A 26,782-nucleotide genomic window follows, 5' to 3' on the forward strand; every position below is an offset into this window, starting at 1 on the left:
TTCTGCAACTTTACCTCCCTCGTACTCCTTCAGGTGGAAAAAATATATATATATATGTATGTAAACAAAACAAAGAAGGGAGAAAAGAATTCAAGGACTTGAGGAAAGGAAATCTAAGACACAGCAAATATTACACAAGAATGAAATTTGAAAGTCTTCTAGAATGACAGCTCTAATACATACCTAATAAACAAGAGGAAAAAGTCATAACAGGAAATAAAGAGCTCCTGGAATACCTTCAAGAGGAAACTGGATTCCTTATGGTACACAATGTGATTGAAAAACTAGGTACTGATAGTATAACTTTTACTTTATTAATTTATGTACTAAAATTATATTGACTTTTTGCATGTTTTCACTAGAAGACTAAACAATAAGTAAAACTTCAACTGGTTTTTAAAGCACTTGATAGATATTGACAAAATGGTGAAAGCTGCTGGACTCTGCATCCTAAAATTTGACATTGATTTCAGTTTTTAAGCCTATGCAACAAGACCCTACAGTGAAATCCTTTCAGTGTTTCAGCAGCTAGTATTCTTTTTTGGGGAGTTTCTCAAGGTAGGTAATCTCGAATTTTTTAAAAAGTCATATTCTCATTTTATGAAAATTAAATCCCCAATTCAGAGGATTTCTAACTTTCAAGGTAAAGCAACAAAAATATCACTATAGCTGTCTTACATGTAGTCTTAAGACGCTAGAAGAATGATTTACTATTTTTCTCCTTTTAAATTCGGGATCTTAGGAGCGCTGAACTGACTGAATCGCAGCTGTGTTACCTTTGTTATGGGGATATAGCTATAGGGACCCACGTACATAGAAATGGCCAGTACCCCTACCTACGCAAAGCTAGTCGGGTACAGAGATCGCAGTAAGTACACAGAATGGATTGTAGGAAAACTGCATTTATTTCTTTGTGCTTAAATGTTGGAATAAAACTTTCTTGAAACACTGTCTAATTATCACCTCTTCCTTTCAGAGAACATAAGCAAACATGCTATAAAGAGCTGATAGAAGAGTCATCACAGGTATTTTAGGGAATCAGCATTGTGAAGGAGAGGACGAGGTGTCCACCATTCCTTTTCTTCCTAGAATCACAGACTACATTTCTTCATCTCCTTTATAGTTATGGGTGTCGACTTGACTGAGTTTTCTAGCCAACAGAATTCAAATTCAAGTAAACAATGTACACTGTTTTCAGGTTTGGCCCATAGACATGTATCATATGTGATCTTCCATGCTTTTTCACCTTATAGGGAAATGCAATGAAACTGACCAAAGTGACCCAGGAAACCACACATAGAAAACGGCAGGGCAACAAAGTGGAAGGAACATGGGTTACTGACTCACTAGGAGAAGCACCATACCTTGAACAAAGCACCCTATTTGATTTCACCGTGAGATGGTTGAGCAAATGCACACATTTTCGTTTGTTTGTTACAGCAGCTATCATTACCTTATATAACTACCTCACACTCCCCCACATCTTAAAATTCCAACTGATTGAGGCGTTTCAAAATGCAGTTGACCTCAAGCCATAGAAACACACTATTTTTAATTGTGCATCAAATAGAAGCCCAGGATTAATACAAGGAGGCATTCCTCTTATGAGTTTATTGTGACTTCTCCAATTGCTGATATGAAGAAAATGAAGCCCATTAAAAACAAATCCTCAGAATAGTTAAAATGAAGAATAAAGAGTATCTTAATTTCCAGATCAATCTTAAGAGAATATAACAAGAGTGCTACTCATGGATGGGACAGAAGAATCACTTACCTCCAAGATTCTGGCAATATGGTACCAGAATTTTAAAACTTAAGAAAACAAAAATGACACCTTAATTTGAGATTTCAAAAGATTTTGATTTAGATGTCCAGGAGGGTACATTTATGAAGGTGAAATGGCTAAACATTTGAAAGATAAGCATGTCAGTTTTACCAACATCTGTAGGAAAATCTGATAGCACTGGGGTCTTAAACTAATTTTTTCCAGTTTTATCAAGGCATGATTGACAAAAATTGGATATATTTAAGGTATACAGACAGCATGATATTTTGGTATACACATACACTGTAAAATAATTGCCACAATCAGGCAATATCTATCACCTCACATAATTACCTTTTTTTATGTGTGTGTGTGTGTGTGTATGTGTATGTGTGTGTGTGGTAAAAACAGTTGAGATCTACTCTCTTAGCAAATTTCAAGTATACAACCCATTATTATTAACTATAGTCACCATTCTGTCCATTAGGTCTCCAGGATTTATTCATCTTATAACTGAAATGTTGTACCCTTTGACCAGCATCTCCCCATTTCCCCAACTTCCCGACCCCTGGTAACCACCATTCTCTTCCTTGTTACTATGAATTTGACTTTGTAGATCCCACGTGTAAGTGAGATCATGCAGTACTTGTCTTTCAGTGCCTGGCTTACTTCACTTAGCATAATGTCCTCAAGGTTCACCCGTATTGTTGCAAACAGCAGGATTCCTTCCTTTTTTAAGGTTGTATCTAAACTAATTTTTTTAAGATAAATGAATGTTCACATTTTGCCATTTTGATTTGAAGAGAGTGAAAAAAATGAAGTTCTACTGGGAGAGAAGAATATATCAAGACGCATTTACATTGATAATAAAAAGAATAAGAGAGAACTTGCAGTTACGCATCTTTTTTGTTCTCCAGTTAAGGACTTGTCTTAACGTAGCCAATAAAATGAAATGTAGAATAGCTCATATGGTTTGTTCAGTTTTTCATTATAGGTGGTTACTTTCTATCCATTTATCATTATCTCAATGACTCAAACAGAAAGATTATTTGCTCCCTTCCCTTTTTTTTTTTTGCGGTACGCGGGCCTCTCACTGTTGTGGCCTCTCCCGTTGCGGAGCACAGGCTCCGGACGCGCAGGCTCAGCGGCCATGGCTCACGGACCCAGCCGCTCCGCGGCATGTGGGATCTTCCCGGACCGGGGCACGAACCCGTGTCCCCTGCATCGGCAGGCGGACTCTCAACCACTGTGCCACCAGGGAAGCCCCTTCCTTCCCTTTTGTTGCTGAAATTATTTGGCTATTAGAAGAAAAATGATAGCTAGTCTCCCTTTCAGTGGTTGAAAGTGTACAGGTATTAAATTTTATGGATAGTTACTGATACTCCTTACTTTAATTCAGTAAGTGTATGTTAAGCAAGTCTAGAGCACTCATCTCTTTATTTTTTTTTCAAGGTTGACAGCTACTTCCTATAACTAGACATTTTAAATGGATATAGCTGCTAATCAAAAAAAAAACCCAGCAATTTTAATGCAAGAAAAAATAGTGAGATGTATGCATATACACATGTATGTAGGTACATGTGTGTGTTATGTTTATGTGTATATATGTACATATATATGCAGAATTAACCTGGCCTGTTAGCAAAGTTTATGTAATCCTCAGCCTGCTTGCTGAACTGAATATTATATATAGCTTTTACATGTCTATTGTCAGATTTTAAAAGACTTCCAACGTCCTACTTCTGGGGACTAAACCTCTCAGCCAAGCCACATTCTACCATGAAATCAAGCAACTTCAGGGTTTTCACTCATTTTGTTTTAGGTGAAGAAACAACTGAAAGGAAGCACACTTAGTTCAGACAGCTATGCATGTGACGAACAAAATGTCACTTTTTTTTTTATACACTGCCCTTGTCACTGTTTCTCAACCTGGTTCTGACGGTGCATACAAAATGTGGAAATAAATGCTCCCACCCTCCAGGCTGTCTGAATAAATACAGTTCATGAGTCCGTGTGTTCATTTTCAAAGAGACAGGTATTGTTTCAGACCTCTACCATCAATGCACCATCATCACGCTGCCTTAAATTTACAAGGCAGCTTGCATGCAAGAGGTTTCTGCTATTGTCAGAAGCATTATAAGCCTGAAAACTATTGGCAGGTTAAAAACCATTGCAAAAAACACTGTTGCAATGCAGAGTCTTTTTGTCTTATTATGAAAGCCTAATTTACTCAATATCTCACTGACTTCCTTTTTAATATTCTCCCATAACTGTCCTACACACACACACACACACACACACACACACACACGCACACGCACACACGCACATGTGCAGTTTCAAAGCTAGCAGGAGCTGTGGGTAAGATCGGGAAGACTGAATAAGCTAACGCTAGACTGAAGTTAATGGCACTCCTCACCCGCTAGCCCTGGACAGGGATGTTTCAAGTCATTAGCATAGCCTCTCTTTTTGGCAAGATCCCCTAGGTAGGACTGAGCTTCCAAACAGTCAGAGCCGGAATTTGTAGTTGGCAGCACTTTCTGCCTTCCACATGAATGACCAGAGCTCTCAGAGCTAGCAGATTGGTGGCTGCTAGTAACACTGGACCCTTGAGTCAAAAGAAAGGGCCAGCATTAAGTACTGTGAATTGATTACATATTCTTGATTCTTTCACAAGTCCTATTTATTAAGGGCTCTTACAATATCTGGCACTGATTTAGGTACTTTGTGATGGCCCTACATCTGAGTCTTAGGTAGCAATTCAAAGAGCTATTCAATTCTTTGTTACAGCCAAACCCCTTGTCAGCAAGCAACCTCTTGACTACATTATGTACTTTTCAGCAGATGGAGTTTGGGGATTCCTGTGAAATTGTGAAAGCAACAGCACAGAGACTCAGCAGAACAGAGCTAAGGGGGAATAACAGGTAAATACATCCGAAGGGCAACAAACAACAAAGGTAGGGTCAGGATATGTTTAAAAACATCACAAATAAGAGATTCTGGATTCATAAGAGAGTTTGAATTTTTCACTACCAAAGAGTTTTAAGAATGGTAATATTTTATAAGAAAAATATTAAAATAGAGCAACAGAAACCAAAAAATATTAAAAGCATACTGCTTCATTATAAATTCAGTCTAAGCTGTTCTAGGTATTTCCAAACATTTCATGTTTTAATTGGCTTCCCCGGCAGATATCTTAGAGTCAACAAGTCACATCCACTTAATCTTGTATTGATTTTCTAAGATGCTTCCTGTTACTATGACTACCCTAATCAATTAAATTCTTGTAAGATGCAAGACAATTTTCTCTTTCTCTTTTCCTTCCAGCTAAGAATGAATACTTTATTTCCACAAAATATATCTGATGTTGCCTCTTATCTATCAAGGAGCCGCATTGTGTTGGTAAAAAAATCTTTTATGCCTTTCATTTAAAAAAAAATGTTTGAAGATTCTGCAAAGAGAAAGCGTACAGAATTGCCTTGGATTGGTATAATGAGTGGCTTACCAATCTGTGGTTGTGAGGATAAAAGTTCTCTTTGGCTGGCAGAAAAGTGCCTTGCCCTTGCCCTTCATCACAGGGAACTGGGAGGTTGGTAGTCACTCAAGGAGACCACTCACTGGGAAGAAGAAAATGGTTCTGCCACTTGGTGTCCAAAAAAGTGCAAGGTCAGCCATTTGTGACTATTTTAGTACTGTACTATCCCAACAAAGAAATTTCACCTGTACTGAAATGTGAGGATTTTTGGCATGGGGGAGGAAAGTTACTTTAACCTGAGGCTACCCATTTTTTCTTAGGCACAGCCCTGGAAACAACAGAAACAAGGGGGCATGGGAGGCACAAACTATTGGATGTAAAATAAGCTCAAGGATGTATTGTACAACATGAGGAGTATAGCCAATATTTTGTAATAACTGTGAATGGAAAGTAACCTTTAAAATTGTATCATTTTTTTAATTAACAGAAAACCAGAAAAAACAAGATTCAGGAAAGACATTCATTCTTTGGAATCAGACAACCTGGACTCAAGCCTTGAGGTCAGTTGAGAAGATTCAGGTAAGCATCTTAAACTCCCTGAAGTTTCATTATCTGTCCTACAAAATGGGATCAATATAAGTACCTCTAGGGTAGTCTTGGTGTTCTCTGTATCTAAGCCCTCTCCTATGATCCAAGTCAATTCTTCTACCCAACAGATCTTTCCAAAGAAGAAGAGTGACCAGGTCACTTTCCTGTCCCAAAGGTCCCCATGTCTGGAGTACACAGGTCAAACCACACAGCATGCCTTCCTCCAGCCCATAGGGCCAGGTCTCAGCCTGCCCTTCCCAGATCACCTCTGGTCATTTGTTTCAATTCATTTCTCACTCTAGCCATATCGAAACTGATTTATCACATACTTTCAATGCTTTGTAGCTGTCTGTTCAAGGCACCTCCCCCAAAGTTTCCCTGCCCCAAATGCTCTTCCTGTCCTTACTCCCTTAGCAAACTCTTGCACCTCCCTCAAGGCCAAAGCTATCTCCACAATCACCACCTTTCCAACTGTGCCTGGAGTTTCTCCCAAGAGAAACAAAGATTAATTTTCACCAGGTAAAAAAAAATCTCTTGTTTTGTTTGGCTTCCAACGAGAAAAAAACATATTATTTGGCATCTAACATGAAAATATCTAGATGCTATTTAACCACAAAATAAGTGATTTTTAAAAAATGGAATCTGTGTATCTATAATCTGAGCACTAAAATCAAAATACGATATTTTTCAGATTCCCAAAGTCAATCATCTTTAAGTCTTCACAGCCTAGGCAGTCACTGAATTGTGAGAAAAACAGCACACATCCAGGAAAATATGCCACTTGAAAAATGAGCCTACCCACGTCAATTACTTTGATCATTAGTATCACCTGCGAGGTGTATTATTTCTAATGTAATACTTTAAAATTGGTATAAATGAATAGACTGACATCCAAACAAGCTAAGTAATTTGCCCAAATATTTGATATGCGGCAGGGCTGCCATCCAAACCCAGGTCTGTCTGCCTCTATAGCCTGTTTCCATCCTTCAACAGTGTCTCTCTATTGGCCTTCCACTGTGATCACAGGTGGATCTTACAGCAATGGTCTCTGTGTTTTTATCCAAAGTATAAGGTGCTATCTCTAGCTGGGTCACTCAAAATACCTGAGGAAAAAGGGGATTGGTGTATGCAGGTAGAGAGGTTATACAGTCACCTCTGTATAAAGGAAGAGAGATGGGCCCTCTTCAAAACACAGTTACATCCCTTAATAATACACATCATTAAATGTTTCCTCCTTGGCACTAGACCCACTGGTAGCTTTTCTTACTTTTGGTTTAATTCCCTAGGATATTTTTTTGTTTGCCTAAATAAAAGTAACATATTATAGCAGAATGATAGCATGATACAAATTATCACTGAGTTATTAAAAATATTCTCACCTCTTAATTTCCCTGACTGGGTTAATTGGAAGGGGTTTATTATTGTGGTTTTGGTGGTGGTCTTAGTGATGGCGGTAGTTGTGTTTAACAATCTAAAATTGTGCATATGTGTCTTTACTTCAAACACTTTACGGTTTCACGCTTATCTCAAAAAAAACAGTTTATTCATGCTCTGCGTGAAACATATCAATACACAGTAATATTTCTCACATAGTAAGTACAAAATAAAACAGAGTCTTAATTAGAAAAGTCAGAAAACGTTACTTCAGTATGAAAGTAAATATGAAATCACACATGTCACAATGGAACATTTTTAGCACATCTTATATTCTTATTCAGAATCACCATTGTTTATAGATATCGATATAGACATAGACACAGGTATAGACATAGATATAGAGCATTTAAAAATTAATTTGAACTAGAGAAAAAATGAGTTTAAAAGTTAGTAACATGTCAAATTTATTCCCAGGAGGATCTCCCTCCTTTTAAGTGACTTCCCAATTGGCAACCAGGAGGAATCAACCCTGCTTACTCAGTCTGGGTCCTGGGAGCAAGGAAAGGGGATGGGGACAGTGATGGGGAATAGAGATAAGGCAGTTCAGCAGAGGTCCCTGCAGAGAGGGAGACCATTTCCCTGTCTAACACAAGCACAGAGGTTTAATCTGACTGTAGCTCCTGTTGGGCTGACCCTCAGCACTTAAAAAGTCTTGATCGGAGCCAGGGGTAATGGGGAAGTTACCAAACGTGTCCAAGTGGTCAGTTTTTTCCTCCACCGAGGACTTATCATATTACTATTAAATGACTCCATAAAGTGTGTAAATTAGCAAACAGCAAGATATTGAGTCTATCCTTGAGTTGTTTGTTTTTTTCAATTTTTTGGAAATAATATGAGTTCTCCAGTTCTTCATATGCTGAAGGCCTAGACTACCCCTCATGCCAGTTAAATTGGGATCACGATTATAAAAGGCTAGGTTACCATTCTGTGTTATGTAATATGGTTGGTGGTGACCAATTTTCTCTATAAAGTGAGGAACACTTTACACGCTGATGGCAGGAGGGCAGAATTAGGACTGATTCTACATGATACACACATTTCCAAGCACTGTGTTCCCCCATGCCCTCCCAACTCTTATTAACTGTCTCTACGGAGCTAAAAAGAAAGTGTAGTTCAAGATAAGGCAGGAGCAAGGCTGACTCAGCAAGAGCAACTCAGGAAACCTGCATCAGGGAAACCTATCAGAGAAAAGGATCAGTGTGTCTTATTCACTCCAGGGGCAAAACCCAAACTGTGAATTCAATTTGGTTAAGATGTCCTGCTGCTTGGAGAAGTGACCTTTTTTTAGGGGGCCATCATCCTTCAATTTAGGTGCCTATAGACACAGTCAGAAATTACTGTGAAGCAGAGATCTAGATAATTTTGGTTGTTCTACTTAAAAAAAAAAAATCTAGCATCCTGAACTAATGAATGACAACGATAAAATTAGTTATTTTGTGATATTTTCAGTGATAAACGTTATAAAAACTAACTGCTGCAAACTTCTAAAAAGCATGTTGAACGTACTGAGAATAAATACTGAATAACCTCACTTAAGAATTAAGTTGCAAATCTTTTTAAGAATTTAAATTTTATTCCCTAAATAGTATATATAAAGTAGCATAAAGCCAAACAGAGAGCAGAAAAAAGACACCTTAAAACTTAAAAAGAAATCGTCGATATTAGGTTTATAACATGCCACTAAATAATAACTGATTTTCCATTTTATAATTCCCAACCAGTTAAATGTCATTCATTGGAAGATGCACCATTCCTCTGTCAACTCCACATCACGGCCCTTCCACAATTAAAAAAAAAAAAAAAAGAGCAAAAAAAACCCCAATTAAGTATAAAGAAGTAATTCAAAACAGTGATTCCATATCTTAGATACCAAAAAACATATTGATTGATTGGCTTTCCAACAGTTGTTGGGCAACTAAATGGAACAATGAAGCAAACATTTAGCTAATTAACAACTATACACAGAAAAGGAAAGAAAAACAAACAAACAAAAGCCTAGATAGCTAATAATTAAATTCCAGAAGATGTTGCTTGTTCTGATTATCAAGCTAAAAATCCCAGATCATCACTGGCACTTATAGACATAGTGAGGGCTTAGTGCCAAGTGTCACAAGCTTCCATTCATTAAAAGGCCCACATCTTCTAGCTTTTCTTCTATGATCCTTTATCCAGTTAGTGTTTGTGCTTGAAAACTAGTTTTTTAAATGTGCTTTTATTATTCCTTAAGTAAGATCTTCTGTTGTTCTACCACAGATAAGCCAAACATGGGAGACTGAGAAACTTGGTAATTTGTAAATCATTACCTGAAGGCCTTCGATAGCCAAGCGCAGCATGCTTGGTGTAAGTTTAGAGGCTTGCTTGAAGGTGAAGTTACTCCAGTCTATGATCAAAACAAATCCATTCACTTGAAGCTCGGGATCTTCAATCATGGCTTCTAAAGAAAGTAAGATGGCACGCAAAATATCCACCAGTGTGTACCTATCGGCAACAGAAAAGGGCTGCATTAAATCTGACAACCACTTGTGTAGAAGCTATAGAAAGTTGTGAAGCATACTAAAAATTCCCTTTTAAACTACATCAGGAATCTTAAGGAAATGATTTTGTTTAAAAATCCTCTTTTAAGATGAAGTTTACTTTATTCGCTATACTCAGGGGCATAGTAGAATTTAACATGCATTCTACCAAAACAAATTCCAATGCTTTTGAAAATACTACAATTTGTTTCCTTTTCCTTTCCTTCCAGGCCTTGCTATGAGTTTATAAAATCTCATTTCAACAGCCCTAAAAACTAGGCATGGTATTTTTAAATAGCTCAAAGAATGCTCTCAGTAGTACTGACATTTCACATGTGGAAAATTTGAGAATGAGATTTGAAGGAGTTTCATCAATAAACAACACTATACGTAAACAGTTATAATTGAAAGTGTCAACAGATTTTAATCGTACTGAGTTTATATCATAAAGATAAAAGAAAAGAAAAGACAAAAAGGAAAGGTGGGATGGACAGAAAGAAAGGGAGATCAATGAAAATAAAAGGGAAAATGTACCTGTCTGTTATTACACAGGCCATCCAAATTTAGGGGTCAAGACTATCTTTTTCTACCTTGCAACTTAGCACAGTGCCTGGCACACTGTAAAAACCCCATAAATGCTCTTTACTTTCTTCTAAAATGGAACTAGACTAGAGTGCAAAGACACTAATTGTGCATTAAGACACTGCCTCAACGAAGGCAGCGGAAGAAAGAAGAAAAGAAGCCAAATTTGAGAAGTATTTTAGAGGTAAACTTTTAAAAATTTAATACTGAATTAAATGTGCGGGCTAAGATTGAGGGAAGAGTATGACACACAGATTCTAGCTTCATTCTGATTAGATGGTAAAAATCTTTCATCAAAATCAATAGTGCAAAAGAAGGATACAGTTGAGGATGGCTGGAAATGTGGAATTTGGAATAGTATCCGTTGTACTTGAGAAACATGTAGTATACCCAGAAAGATATATCAAGTAAACATCTGAAAAAGTAAATTCCAAACTCAGGAGAGAGCTCAAGATTGAAAATTCCAGAATCAAAAGCACACCAATCCTACGTTCAAGGAAGTGGATGAGGTAATGCAATCTGAGCTGAGAAGAAAATGAGATAATTACTCTAAGAGGGAATCCCAGCATTTCAAGAGGGATTAGTAAATTTATGGAAGATGTTAGCAATTTTCCGTTTTTAGCAGCCTGCTTTGCAAGTTTACTTTTCTGCTCAGACATTCAGGTGGAGGTATCTGGGAAAAGCGAGAGAAAGAAATCCTGACCCCAGGGGAGAGGTGGTGTGGGGAGGGGGGTGGATTAGGAGTGGAAATCATTGGGATTCAGTGGAAGCGATGGGCTCACCAGGAAGATGCATGAGACAGTGAGCACATGTGAGGGAGTAGTTCTATTTTGACTTCTAAAAACATTTGGAGGCGAATGGAGAAAGTGTAGTAGTTCAGAAAGGAAGGAATAATTAACAGTGAAACCTCAGGCAATTTCTCACTTTCTCTGGGCCTCATTTCCTCATCTGTAAAATCAGTAGTTTGGAATAGAATCTCTTTAGGGTCCCAGCATTAATCAAGCAAAGGGCGTGGTGTCAGAAGACTTCAAGACGGAATCTCTTCCTGTCCCTCATTAGCTGTATGGCCCTGGACATGTCAATGATTTATCATTCTGAGGTTTAGTTCCCTTAAATGAGAGTATCTATGATTATCTCAGTGCATCTCACTGGCAGTGGCAAGGTGGGAGGAGTGGGTATGGGAAGGGAAGTCAAAGACATGATTCAGGTGAAACCATTTGCACAATGCTAGGTATGTAGCATGTGTTCAGTAAACGTTGGTTGGAATACACACATAGCACGCTTTTTACTGTAATGGTAACCACAGACATAGGCAGGGTATGATCAGAACTAAAGAATATTTGCTTGTAAATTTTACTTAAAAATTAACAATAATCTTTAGATAGCTTATTACTACTGTGAAAGGCAAGGACCAAGAGATTATTTTTAAATCTCTGGAAAGCATACAGGGTATTTATAGGCCTAAGGCTACGGCATCCCAAAATACTACATAAGCACATGAGATAAATTTTTTTGTAGAGCTCTGTTAGCTGTCTTTAAATCTGTGAAATATGAATGACTGAATACCTTTATCTGTCACTTCATGGCTGGCTCATCTCCTTTTTAAACATAATGGCCTAACACAGTATTGTGACCGAAAGCCTATAAGCCTACACAGACTGGAAAGTTGGAGCAGGAAGGCTTTAGTTCTGGTTAAAATTTAGAGCTACCCCCTCTAAAAAAGTATTCACTTTAATTTCTGAAGTTCATAATAATATCACAGTTAAGAAAATTAAAAATTAGAACAATCCAGTTTAGAACTTCCCCCATTATGATCATTCTTACATTTCCTATAAGAATGACAAATAGCATTAATACCAAACAGCCTTAAGTAAAAGTGGAATCTGAAATCGGCTTTGGAAGAACGTTGCACTGTATGTGTGAAGAATAAACCATGGCACCAGTAGGGCTGAAAACAAGAGGCAATTTGTTCATTTTTAAGTTTGGTTTTTCCAAAACTGTGTCAAATCAAGAGAGAAACTTATATACATATCATTATTCCAAAGGAAAGAAAATAAGGCAAATCCCAGGATCATCAATAGAGAAAAGCAGGTTTGCAAAGTTTTCAAGGGTAAATCTAACAATGGTTTTTTTAATTTAATATCTTCTTCCAAAAAGAGAATTAAGTGATTTTTATATAAATTATACTAATGTATAAGTTTAATAAAAGAAACATAAAAACATCCTAGCTAACTGAATTCAAAGGGCAGGTCAAAACCACTCTTGAGGGCTTCCCTGGTGGCGCAGTGGTTGGGATTCCACCTGCCGGTGTGGAGGACACGGGTTCGAGCCCTGGTCTGGGAGGATCCCATGTGCCGCGGAGCGGCTGAGCCCGTGCGCCGCAAGGACTGAGCCTGCACTCTAGAGCCCACAAGCCACAACTGCTGAAGCCCGCGCACCTGGAGCCTGTGCTCTGCAGCGGAGAAGCCACCGCAACGAGAAACCCGCGCACTGCAGCGAAAAGTGGCCCCCTAGCTCGCCGCGGCTAGAGAAAGCCCAACTCAGAAAGCTAGAGAAGACCCAACTCAGCCAAAAATAAATAAATTAATTAATTTTTAAAAAAAGGGCTTCCCTGGTGGCTCAGTGGTTGAGAGTCCGCCTGCCGATGCAGGGGACACGGGTTCGTGCCCCGGTCCGGGAAGATCCCACATGCCGCGGAGCGGCTAGGCCCGTGAGTCACGGACGCTGAGCCTGCGCGTCCGGAGCCTGTTGCTCCGCAACGGGAGAGGCCACAACAGTGAGAGGCCCGCGTACCGCAAAAAACAAACAAACAAACAAAAAAACCACTCTTGACACTCCAATCCTCTGTTGTCAAAAATTACTACCATTAGCAGCTCAGCAGGTTATTCCTAAGCAGAACATTATTACATGAGACCTTGCCAAAGTCTGCAAAGTATCTTCCAAAGAAATGGAGCATTTTATGAATTTTCTGTCTTCAGGAATCCTACTTTCATTATTCTCTTTGAAACTATTTCTGAACTGTTGTATTTTACAAATTAGACGTCACTACAATAAGTATTTCACAAGCTCATGTTTGGGGTTTACACCCCAATTATAGTAGCTCTACCATTGCTATTCTTCCCTTCTATGTTGAAAGAAAGCCATAAACAATAAACTAGCCCATTAATGGACCTCTTGGCTCCTGACTGTGCTTCCCAAAGCAGCATTAGGTAAAGCCTGAACCTGAAATCAACTTGGAGAGGATGAAATAACGATACCAGTACACCTGGGACTATGTAGACCACTGCTCTTGAAGGAAGTCAAAGCTGCTATAATATGTAAAAAAAAAAAAAAAATTCTCCTATTTAGTACCAGTGTGATCAAGAGCAGGGAAGCTTCTTCTCCTGCCTCTGGCCTTACAAGGTTTCGGGGAGCTACCTAGTCTATGCTTCTCTCCTGGGGTTCACAACGTCTTACCCCCTACTAGAGCTTACAATCAGTGCAAAGAGCAACTTAAATCACAAACAGGCCATTTCCTTCCTACTCTCCAGCCCTTTCTTTTAGCCTGACAAGGAAAACCTGGCATCTTGGCATCACACTGAGCAGCACAAGAGCAAGCAGCTTCCCCTCTGTCACTAAATCAATCAGCCATTATTAAATTCTTCATTAAGGCTGCCCCCAACCCTCAGTTTTCATTATGCCACATTTTCTAATGTCTGAAGCACTTTGTGTTAGAAAGGTGCCAGGGGAAGAGACAAAGGAGAAGAATTACTTTTATTAATGCCTCAGAGTATCATTAGTGCTAAAGTCAATGAATTCACCAAGGTATTTTATATTACTGAGTGGTAATAATAATATCTCTATCTGTGTAATCGTTTAAGATTTCCAAAGCAATTTCAAACGCATTGTCTTAATCTCAAAATAAGCCCAAAGTCTCTGTACCTGACTTAGTTCCTATTATTTTGGAGATGAGGACACAGATGAGGTCTCAGAGAATTTAGACAGTTTGTCCAAAATCACTATGGGAGTAAAACTGGAAGCCTAGATGAGAAGCTGGGTCTTTCTGACACCCCAGTGCTCTCCACTCCTTATGGTGCCTAGACCTAGAACCGAGTTTGATGAATAACTGTTCTGCTTTCTCATGTCTCAGTGGCATACTGTGTGTCAGAAGATGGATCAGAAAGTCAATACCAACATGGCGCCAGGCCAGTTACCAGGTTAGCTCCAACCTGGTCCCAGCAAGGGGCTTTGGCGGAAGAAAAGTAACAAGACATTTGTAAAAGTCAGGATGGGAACAGGCTAAGTCTACAAACCTTGGAGGAAATATGAAATCCAAAATAATTAAGTGTCTGGTTTGTATCCCTAGGCACAGATTCGTTGTCTCAGTCTTGCTTTAATTTTACTGCTGTGGAAATGTAGGTGCGTAAGGACAAAAGAATTCTTGTAAATGAAACATCTAGAAGAAAAATGTAATTCTTTGGGGGAAAAAAAGGTTAAAAAGTGTGCACGGGCTGCCGCCAAAATAAAATGAAATGAAATAAAACAAAGTTGTGCTGGAAAAATACAAACATTGAAAAGGCAACTCTTCCTCAGAGCAGAATAAGTGTCTGCTTAGCTGCTTAATACAGTCTTTGCCTTCAGAATATTTATTCTACCAACTTAAATTTCTGTGCCTAATGGTCTACGTTCTGATGTTTAATCAAGATTTTCTAAAACATAGATGAATTTTTTAATTATCAGAGCTTGCTTTTTATATAATTATATTTAATTGTCTTTTCCCAGATTTATGTTGGTTAACAAAACAAGTTTGACCAATTCACTTACTAGCTGTGAGGTTATGGGTGGAATAATTGCTCTGTGCCTCAGTTTCCGCATCTGCAAAATGTGGGTATTAACAGAACCTATCTTGTATGTATGTGATAAAGATTTAATAAATTAATGTTTATAAAGTGCTTAGAATAGTGCCTGACACATAGCATATGCTATAAAAGTGTTTCAACATGAATGAATGAATTAAATAAATAATTAAAATGAAAAAATAAAAGGTTGAATTACATTACCCGAGCAGGTGATTTTCTTTCTATACAACACTGAGCAGCCTGCTGCCCCTGCCCTGAACTTCCAGCACTGACAAGCAATACCCTCATTTAGCACTTAATGACCTCTCTGGAGTTATTTAGCTTTTTGTGTTTTTTCTTCCCGGAGAGGTTGTATGTTCCTTGATGGTACAAAGAATGTGTCATGTGTCTTTTTTTGCACCTAGCACTTATTAAATGTCCACGTATGTAGAAAATGCTGGAAAAAAGTATACTTTTTAAAACATTGATTTGAATCAAGTACTATTCTATTCACTCATTTTACTCGATGTTGTAAGGACCCAACCAACATACGGGGACATCTTTTCCCTCATGTCAATAGTGTCACTTACTATGTTAATGAAATGTATGTACCTGCATTCAATGATGTAAAAGAATTCAATCTTTTTCCCAGAATGGAGGAAATATAGTAATTTACTAAGTATAATTTAATAATTTATTAATTGTTGGCTCATGTTTTAAAATATCTTTACACATTTTTTGAGACATCCTTTTAGAGCACTTTAGTAACATCAAATCTGTTGCTTCTTTTCAACTTTGTTTAAAGTTGCTTATTTGAAACATGAAAATAGCCTGGTTTGGGCCAGACCCAATCAACATCCTGCTGAAGTTTGGAACTCTTGGTCATCGCTGTTATTTCAGGATTATTTCACTAATTACTGAATAATTACCCTAATTTTTAGAGACTGTCCTATTTTTTTTAAGAGATTTGTCCCAATATTTCGCTAACATTTCTCAGGACAATTTTTTTTCTCTCCCATTTTCCATGGTATGAACCAAGGGCATATTTTGAAGTAAGCTGCAGTTCCCAGAGTATTTGTTTAAAGAGAAGCCCTATAAGGAAGCAATACAGAAGCCCTGCTGGGACAGAAACCCCATGGAACCCACACCTGCATTCCTAGTATTGACCTAATCTCAAAATCAGCCGTAATACAGCATAGCAGTGCCTCTAGGCTTTAGAAGGTAAGGATTCCTGACCCTGCCAGGATATATGACACCAAGAAACAAAAAGTTGAGAAATATTTAAATATTTTAATAAGCAGAGCCAAGAAGACTTGAAAAATCAGTCCAAAAAATTAAGCCTCTTTTTTGGCTTGTTTTTTGTTTTTAAAATTATCAAGTAAGAGTGTTTCTCCCTAATTAACTAGTTAATTGCCCTTGTCTGTTTTAATCTATTTCTAATCATTTTATTTTATTTTATGTTTTATTTTATTTTATTTTAGTGCACTTCCACAGAAGAGTAAAGCTTTGTGGCTGAGAATAAAGCAAATATGTATAGTCTATGGCTATTATTTAAAAATTTTAAGCTACCATCATCATAACCTTCTTTCATTTGAAGGTTGGCCACATTATTTTAATAAATGAGAGCATAGTCATAATTAAAACTGAAGCTTCAAGTAGCTGGCCATTTGTATAATATTTTCCTTTGTATGAAAAAGCCACACAATAGGAACGAACAAACTGACAACAGTACATTTTTTAGGCAAATTCCAGGATAAGTTAGAGGATCATAGCATTGTCTCACCAATCAGTCTTTGAGCCCTTTCAGAGTTTCAGTACTATAAGTGATAATCAATAACCATTATGACAAGCCAAACATAGTACAAGACGGTCAGTACTTTCTGAATTGCCACTATATTAGAATCATTTTAACTTGGCTGTATTTAATTGTTTTCTAATGGCTGTTAATCAGATTCCAGATAAATTGTTCGTTTACAATTGGTTGTTTGTGGTACTAAGTATGGAGAAGTCATTTATAAGTCTAAGAAGGTAAAATATCACTTGCAGGCTAACTGACAAATTACAGGCCACATATCAGAATACATGTCATCGTTATGTTTCAGGTAACACAGTTTACTCATGAATATTCCCAATAATTACATGCCAGTGAATTTCGACTTCTCACATAACTGCTCTCACGCCGTAGGGTCTAGACCACAATCTACTTTCGTTCCAAACTTCCTTTTCTTAAGGTAGTATAATCTATTCTAGCTTCTTGGTACATTATCATCACACTCTGTTGATGAAATCAGGTGGACAATTTGAAGGTATCTGCTGAGTCCTAAGCGGGGCACTGTCACTCAGGAAAGCAAGATAGCATGTAATATGTGGAGGACTACTGCATCACAGTGCTGCAGGGTAACAATCCGTTTGTTTTTAATTTTGTGGAATTTACTTTTGTTTTCAGAAATTATGTTAGACGATTTGAAAAAAAAAAAAGATAAAATTGTGTGAATCTTTGCCAAGGATAGCCTGCTCAATAAACGTAACAAATCATCTGAAACCTGTTCTATGTTTTTTTATAAAAGAACCACAGACCGCACTGAAAGTCATTTTGACATTTCAGTATTTCAAATATTTTTTTAGCTGTATTACAAGGTGGGTACACTGTAAATATTATACCTCAGTCTCCTGAAGATTCCATATTTCTTGTAAAGGCTTTGGAAACGGTCAGGTTACTTGCAATAACCTGAAACTGACCTGCACTATACTGCAATAGGAAGAGACACTATTTTATTTATAGTCACCATCTCACACACATTTACTGTTTCCAGTCTCCTGAGAAGCACAGAAAACTCTCCTAAAAATTCAATATAGGAGAAAGTATATATAGATAACTTCCTGCTTAGAATTCTTTTAAAAAAATGCATAACTCAATTCAACTCAACAAACATTTACTGAACATTAACTCTAGTTCAGGTGCTGTTATAATAACATGAGGCTTAGTATTTTTTTTGTTATACAAAACTCTTTACAAAGTTTTTCAAAATTCACAAAAAATCTTGATATTCCCTTTGGGAAGTTGGAAATAACCTGTTATCCAAATAAAGGGGGACATTTTCTTCTACCTCATTTCTGGAATTTCCCTGTGCAATCCTGGACATTCCCACCTATTCTTTCTTTAAAACAATGCTATTGTGTCTCTTTATTTATTTATTTTTTTTGCGGTATGCGGGCCTCTCACCGTGTGGCCTCTCCCATTGCGGAGACACGCAGGCTCAGTGGCCATGGCTCACGGGCCCAGCCGCTCCGCGGCAGGTGGGATCTTCCCAGACCGGGGCACAAACCCGTGTCCCCTGCAACGGCAGGCGGACTCTCAACCACTGCGCCACCAGGGAAGCCCTATTTTGTCTCTTTTAATAGTGTTTTTTTTTTTTTTAGTTGTTGAAAGCCAGGTAATTCACTGAACAGCTCTAGAAGGTGGTTAGAATTATGTTCAGATGTGCAGTCTTCTGCAGGGACCCAGGTTGTTTGGACTGGTGGGATCAGAGCAGGAAGGTGAGAACACCTCACTCACAGAACAGGGGAGGGATGAGGAGTAAAAGAATTTGGCACATGGCATATCCAGCTAACAGAGCAATCGTAAGGTAAACACCTAGGGAAGGTGGCAGAGACTTCTGTAGGAGTCAAGTCAGATAAGCCTTGAAAATGTACAGTGGAGGAAGGAAGGGGATTCAGGCCAAAGGCAGGAAAAGAGCTGGTGACACTCTGGGCACTGTCAGAAAGGCAGTTGTCCTGCTGGTTTCCGAGCAGGGCAGAGACAGTTCTTAGGCACATCTCCCAAGGATAAAGGTTTACAGAGGATGCCAAGAGGGGGGACCTGCTTATCCACTAGTCCTTGTAAATGTACATGTAGATATGGGATAGGGGGGTGCAGGCAGGGAAAAGGAGGGAGGGACTTTTAAAAAAAATATATAGGAGGAGGAAACTCAACTGAATTTTAGTTAAGCTCCAAATAAATTGTATACCTTTTGATCTTGAAGTACTAAAACTTCTTGATCATACCTGTTCATTTCAAACCACAGAAATTGAATTCACAATTATTAGTCTATAGGCCCTGTAAGGTATTGTTACAGGACATGGCTTTTCATTTTTAATGTCACATGTACAAAGTTTTAATATTTAAGATTTTGTGTAGATTTAAAGAAATAGTTCTACATATCAATTAATAAGTCCCCTCCCATTGTAAATTTCCAGGGAGATATATTTTGATTACTAGTAACTTAGCCTTTACATGAAAACATGAGATAGACAACTAAAACATAGTTTCTTTAGTAAGTCCAAAATAATCACCTTTCCACATACATGAGAACTACAAGTGGCTTTCATCTTAATTAGGTTTATAAATCAATGTCAATATTAGCTCACTTATAGAAATAAATGAAAATAGGTTTGATGTATGTTCATGTCTCCCTAAGGGCAATCTGCTTCCCTAATGATATCTTTAACAGACTTTGAGACATATTTAAGTATACAATTTCCATAGCACCCATTTCATGGCAACTCAATAAACTAAGTTCCAGTCTAACTCATGAAGTACTAGGTTCTTTCTTGAATAAAATTTTTCTGCTTTGATATACACAATAATTGGTTTGCATAACCCTACAATGTACTTCTTAGATGAAACAAAAACTTTTTAAAGAGAAATTGTGGTCAAAGGATGGCATTTCATGAGCCTTTAAACTTTGCTACCTGATAAAGAGTACAGTAAAATCTCTATAATTAACCAAAATAAGAGACAGAAAGAGAGCTCCATTCCCCTCAATGGCTAACTCTATGAGTTTCTTAGCTTTATGATTCTTCAGGTAGTAGTTTACCTTTATATTTACCTAAAAAATAATTGTAGTTCTCAACGTAGAATTACAGGGAAAAGGAGACCAACTGAAGGGTTAAACGCCTGTTAAAAATATTAATTTGCATTCTAAAATCCCAAGACTCTGAGAAGACTATCTTGAGACCTATAAGATCCATAAGATTTCTCAGTAACTGTAAAAGTCTTTTAAAGTTGCTCCAGAGATGGTTTAAACTAACCAGATGCATCAAAAATCACCATTCACCACACTAAAAATACAACAATGTTTTAACAACAAGCTTCTTATGATTCATAATTCTGGTAACGCTTTTAAGTTCCATGACATTTATTTAACTTCAAACTTAATTGAAACTACCTTACACAAAGGTCTTTTATAATTTCTTATATCTTTCAGTCTGAGAAAATAATTCCTCCAACTGAGGAAGTAGAAGAGTCATTGTCTGTTTTTTTTCTCTTGTAATGTAGATGAAGTAAGAATATTAGTTCTCCTCCATTAAAAAGCCAGAGAGCTCAGAAAGTCTACCAACTGACAGATCTGAACATTTTTCACTTCCTTCCAAATGATGAAAAATCACATCAGACAGGAAACACATTCTTTAGATTAGTGGCAGGTGTAGAACAAGCACACAAGTCAGCCTTTATTTTCAGGGTCGGCGGCATGCTCAGCAACAGAGGGGACAACTCTTCCTTTTTATTGAAGTGACACACACCATATTATTCCTTCATCTACACATCACCAAGCAGAAAAGTTTCCAAGCAATAAAACTACTTGATCTTGGTTGAATGCCAGGGTAGTCTTAAAAAAATAAAACCGCAGTACTAAAGAGAGAGAGGAGGGGGAAGTGGTGGAGGACGATGATGGTGATGAATCCAGTTTAAGAATTTCTTTAGGAAAAAAAAAAAAAAAAAGAATTTCTTTAGGAGGAAGGAGGGAAAGTTGTCTCCATTCTCATACTCATTTCTCCACAGAACAGTTAACTTATTTAGGAGTTGAAAAAATTAGCAGCTTTATTTAGAAGCTGAATGATTGAGATTATATAGCACAATAATATGGTTCTTGAAGCACCTAACACTGCAGTAGAAAACGGGTGCTAGTGAAATAAGAGTTTCAAAGGTAAAGATAAAAGTCCCACCCCCCTCCCAGGGTGCCCACCAAAAACACAAGATAAATTCTGGAAAATGGGAGAGTAAAAGAAGCCCTAGTACAAGTTCGGATTTAGGACTTACCTGCTCTGATCCCAGTTGGCAGCGAAAAGGACTAGAATCTTCCTGCCATAGTGGTCCAGATTGGCTAGGCCCCCAGGGAAGCCATCCTTCAGTGCCTGCTTGATGCCCGGATCAGTGGCCTTGAAGCTTTTGAACATGTCCAGGTTCTGCTGCCGGTACTCAAAGTACTGGGCCAGGAGGCGGAAAGCCTCGAAGTGATGAAACTTCCTGGCCCGTAAGAAGCGTAAGATGAAGGCATCATCTGTGCGGAGAAAGCCAATGTCCGGCCTGGTGATGACCATATCCCTCACCTCCTGGATGTCCTGGTGCAGTGTGTCTGGGTTCTCATTGAGCTCCAGGCGGGCTTTCTCCAGGGTCTCAGGAGAGAGACCAGCCTGTAAATGAGTCATTGTTCTGCTTGTTCCTGAGCCCTGCCTTTCTCTTGCTGGCTGTCCCACTGCACCGCTGGCCCTGGTCACTACCACACACCGGCCTCCAGACCTCGCTGCTGCCTGCTTCCTCTTCTTTACAGGAAACGATTTGTCTTGGTGTCCAGTCAAGTACCCTGTTGCTACTGCTTCCCCACACCTTTTCTATGAAGGATATAAACTTCTTTGCCCGCCCCCTAAAAACAATGTCCCACTTTAGTTCCCTTGTCCCTTTCCTTTAAAGAGATGTGGACCTCTGGGGGCCCAGCACTCCTCTTCTTGTCCTTTCTCTCTCCTAACAAAACACCCCTAACTGCACCCCGCACAGGTGGTGCTGATCTTGGTGCTGTCCTCTTCTCTTCCGAGATGTAACAGAAACAGCCCCCATGCACATCTCAGCCCCAGCACTGTGATGCTTCTGCGGTCCCTACTGAAGGATGCTCCTGCCAGGGATAACGATGGAAATTCTGATTAATAATAAGGCGGCTCTTCAGCGCGGAGCTCAGGGCGGGGGAGAGAGCGTCTTTGCCAGAAGGAAAAAGAGAGAAAGAAAAAGAGGGGGGAAGGAGCTTATTTCTCCTTCTACTTATTCAAAGATGCTATTTCTAAGACATTTGTGGGATTCCATTTAAAATGACTGTGATCCAGTTAGGCGGAGGCTCTGCAGATAGCGCACCTTCCCTCCTCCCCTCCTGGATGCACCGTGATCTCATAAGGCACCAGAAGGGGTTTTGGTGGCGTTGGCACCAGCGTGGGCTCCCCCCTCAACCCCACCCCCAACTTCTGCCTTCCTCTAGCCCTTTATTTCAACGGACTTGCTGCGGAGAGGTTGGGGGGAGGGATCTCGCCGGGAAGGTACATTGCAAAGGCAGGGTTGGGGGAGGAGAGGGTGGGAAAAAGGAGTGGAGGATAAAACCTTTTCTATAATACCCCAAAGCGAGAGAGAAGAAAGAGCAGCCGGCTCCTACCAGCAAACCCGGAGGCGGGGACGCTAAGCAAGGCGGCCCTCCCTGGCATCCATCGGCCGCGGCTTCGGAGGCGGCGGCGGCGATAGCAGCATCAGCCCCTCTCGGTGGGTTGGAGCGAGCAGAGAAGAGGGACGGCAGCTGGGACCCGGGCAGAAGACGCTCTGGGGAGCAGCCCTGACCACATCGTCCGCGAGCAGCCCGCTTCCTCTCCCCGCAGGAGGGGTGGGGGGAGCAGAGCTAGGGCCACCGGTGCCCCAGGTTCTCGCCCGGCCCTGCCATTCTCGCCTTCGGGAGAGGAGAAGGAAGGGAGCGAGAATCGAACGCCTGGATGGAGAAGGCCACGCGGGTAGCCGCCGCCTTTGTGCGCCCGGAGCCGCCGGGACCGTGGGCGCGGCGGGGCGGCGGCTGCGGGGCGCGGGCCTCACCCTGGGCGCTGCCCAGCGGCCGCAGTCGGGCGCGCCCCTCCGGGCTGCTGCTGCTGCGGCGGCGGCGGCGGCTGCGGCTGGCGCCGCTCAAAGAGGACGCGGCTCAGCCTAACTCCTCTCTAATTATCCCAGCACAGATCTCGCTGCGACGTAAGCACTCACTCAGCTCGCGCACGCCCTCGGCTGCTCTCTCCCTGACTCGTTTGGGTAGGATCGCAGTTTCCGTGGCATTCAGATATCCCGAGCCCCAAGTTGAGCCGGCTCCTAGTCCCCACTGCCGGGATGGCCGCTCGGGCGGACATGGCCTGCCCGGGCGGAGCAGCGACGCCTTGCAGCCTCCCCACGCCCCGCTCTCACCCTTTGTGTGCGAGACCCCGGCGCTGCCCGGCGGCGAGGAGCTGTAGCAGATGGTAATTCACAGTGACATACATTTTCTAGTTCCGGTAGGAGGTAATTTTTTGATGTGGAAGGAGTACGGAAACATTGTGTCCTTTCCACATTTTGTTGTTGACAGAAAGGTTGAATTTGGTAAAGAAGACCAGAGTGGTTCCAATGATTCAGTCCCCGGAGGAACTTATATGGATAGAATTTCGACCATAAACTCTGGCTGCTAAATTCCTGTTGAAGAGGATGGAAATGAGCACGGGGAAGGGTGGGGGCGTGGGTGGGACCAGTTCTCAGAGGAAGGAAAAACAGGCGCTCCTTGACTTCCTTCTCATCTCATAATAAAACACACATTTCTGGAGATGCATATGATGGTTCCCTCCGTTTTATACATCTGTACACAAGAATCATCATAAATGAGCAGAAGTCTTTGAGCTTGAGATGACTGTCTACGGGTTTGAGAAAAAGCAATGTTTTCTATTTTCAAAGGACATCATGTTACTGAGCAAGCATGTCACCAAGAGCAACTTTTGGCTTACAGACTGTCGAATGGGGTCCTGAGTTCAGGTTAACTCAATGCAACAACAAATATTTACTGAGCTCCACTGTGTGTGAGCCATTGTCCTAGATTCTATGGATAGGTGGTCTTGAAGATAAAAAAACATTGTCGTATTTGATGACTATTAGTACCTTCAGATTACAGGCACACACTTTTTGTTATTGTTCTTAAGGTGATGGTGTTGACAAAGAGAAAGAAGAGGGATGGCAGACCTATACCACTTTATTAATTAAAGTAGTGCCAAGTAATGTAGGAACCAGCATAAGAAAATAAATTATACACACACACGAAGTCATTATCCTCAGGGAATTTACATTTTAAATGGGGGAGGTGGAAAACAAACCATATAGATGTATGTGTATTACATATATATGCACTATATGTATTCAAGGTCCTTCTAGGACTTCATGTGATTATGACTCTCAAAAGCATTCTGAATGCAATATGAACTGTTAAAAATTTTTGGTTCCCATTTCAAAAAAAAAAAAAAAGGAAAAATTCAGTTTAGACCAGTATTCACAGTTTCTAACTGAAGACAAGGTCTTATATCAACTGTATAAAGAGGTTTTAGCCATCACCAATATGGAGAGACAGTTCTCCCGGGGTCTTGCGCTTCTGCATGTCTTATGAGCAAGGCACTAGCTATCCTTTTTTCGAGACTATCCTTTCAAGGCTGTATGCATAGTGAACAGCCTTGGAAGAGCCTTGGCAGCTGGAGATAGTACCTCCATCTGAACGAAGGGTAGGTTTGCTTAGAGCTTTAGAAGATAGTATCTCTCTCTCTCTCTTTCCTGAGCAAAGGGCAAGCGGGCTTATTTGGTTTCCTTCAACTCAGAGCTACTCTCCTGTAACGCCACCCACGGTGTATGCAAATATAACCTGACTTCTCTTAGGCTTGTGGGAAATGGGGCTCAGGAAACCAGCCCCAAATAAGCTGATGCTCAGAGTGCTTTTCTGCATCTGACTCTTTCATCTCTAACTCAGGAGTTGTGCATCCATGAAACTGTGACCAGCTAACTTGTTAGCTTACAAATAGGGTTAAATCGCGAATCCTTCAAGGTGCTTAAAATGCAGTCGCTTGATTTTGTTCTCTGAGATGGAAATACTAGACTATATCTTTAGAAAGGAGCTTATAAAATAAAATTAAACTTGTTGGTCATTGGTGTGACCTATATTTAGTGATGATATTTTCATTATATATCAATAATAGAATTGCCTCAAATAAGGTTCATTTTAACATATCAGTATACGATCTAAATAGCTTCTGTTATGCAGTAGCATCGTTGGAGTTGGTCAGTTATATTTACAAACTATTCAGTCCTGCAATGATCCTACTTTTATTCTGTCTCCCTTGTACATTTGAAATCAAATTAAATATGTAAAGCCGTCTAAGAATTAAACAAGGTGTTTATCCAGATGACACCAGAGCATTTGATTCTCATTCAATATTAACTCACTTTGCCAAATTAATACAAAGTAATGTAGAAACTAGAATATGAAAAAAGTTACTTAAACAAAAAGATTAATTAAATTGTAATCAGAAAATAATTAAATCAAGGACTTCAGCTGTTTTCAAGCAACCTGAAAGGACAATTTGTTTTACTGCGGTATTTAAAAATGGATAGAGTGAGTGATTTATGCTTTAAAGCATTTTATCCCATTTGCTGTTCAATACAGTATACATACGAAAAGGGGCAAAAAAACAAGATGTACCGTTCAATGATATATTACAAAACAAACACCTGCGTAAATACCCACCCAGGTAAAGGAACAGAACATTGCAGGTACCCAAAAAAACCCCATCTCCTCCCCTCATAACTACTGGCCTCTCTTCCCAACAAAGAAAGCCATTCTGTCTTCATTTTGAAAGTAATCACTTCCTAGTTTTTCTTTAAACATTTACAAACTAAGGAGCGATGCACTACAAATTAGTTTTTTGTTCTTTAAGTTAAATAAATGTAATCGTTCATATGTAATTTTGTGATTGGCCACTTTCATTCAATATTATGTTTGTGTTTCATTCAATATTATGATTCACCTATCTTGTTGCATGTAGTTAGTTCATCCATAGTCAGTGATGATGCATGGAATTTCATTTTATAAACAACATACTTACCGATTCTCCTGTTGATGGAAATTTGGGTTGTTTTGTACTTGGGGCTCTTAGGACTCATGATGTATAAACATGTTGGTACAAGTCTCTTAGTGCACATGGACATACCTAGGAATGAAATTGCTGGGTCTTGTGAGATATGCATCTTCAAATTCGGTAAACAATGCCAAATTATTTATATCCAAATGATTGCGCTATTTCACCTTCCCCCCAGCAGTGTATGAGGTTTCTCACTGTGCCACGGTTCTCATAAGTTCTTACTAGTGTCCATCATTTTAACTGTATTTTAATTGCATCCATGATCTGATTTTGAACAGGGGAATTGCATGGTGACTTTCAAATGCATTTCTATGATTACTACTGAGGTTAGCTAGTTTTTATATATTTGGCCATTTGTATAACCTTTTTTGTGACGTGCCATTTTAAGAATTTTGCCCATTTTTATAGTGGATTGTTTATGATTGTTGGAGATCTTTATAGATTCGGAATATGAGCTCCTTGTCAGTTACACATGTTGCAACTATCTTCTTCCAGTCTGCAGCTTGCATTTTTACTTTCTTAATAGTGTCTTTTGATTACATAATTAAAAATTTTATTGTAATTTAAATTTCCCCCTATGAATAGTGTTTTTTGTGTCCTGTTCAAGAATATCTTAAACAGGTCACCGAGA

The 26,782-nt window shown here is 39.4% G+C and overlaps 1 protein-coding gene across 3 annotated transcripts in view; it reads right to left on the reverse strand.

The window, feature by feature from the left end:
• The window catches only part of CLVS2 (clavesin 2), a 64,867-nt gene extending 41,682 nt beyond the window's left edge, over positions 1-23,185 (reverse strand). The window contains exons 1-3 of one of the 3 annotated variants that reach the window (XM_024759059.1): positions 22,632-23,185; positions 21,257-22,106; positions 9,569-9,743 (exon numbers count right to left, since the gene is read on the reverse strand). In XM_024759059.1, the coding sequence (XP_024614827.1) occupies positions 9,569-9,743; positions 21,257-21,645 (564 nt within the window). In that variant the 5' untranslated portion in view covers positions 21,646-22,106; positions 22,632-23,185. Of the gene's footprint in view, positions 1-9,568; positions 9,744-21,256; positions 22,411-22,631 lie in introns of those variants that run through there. The other 2 variants (XM_024759060.1, XM_024759061.1) reach the window with 2 other exon arrangements.
• Positions 23,186-26,782: the final 3,597 nt, after the last annotated feature.

Source organism: Neophocaena asiaeorientalis, unplaced genomic scaffold (assembly GCF_003031525.2).
Source record: "Neophocaena asiaeorientalis asiaeorientalis breed wild unplaced genomic scaffold, Neophocaena_asiaeorientalis_V1.1 scaffold5, whole genome shotgun sequence".
Classification (NCBI taxonomy): Eukaryota; Metazoa; Chordata; class Mammalia; order Artiodactyla; family Phocoenidae; genus Neophocaena; species Neophocaena asiaeorientalis.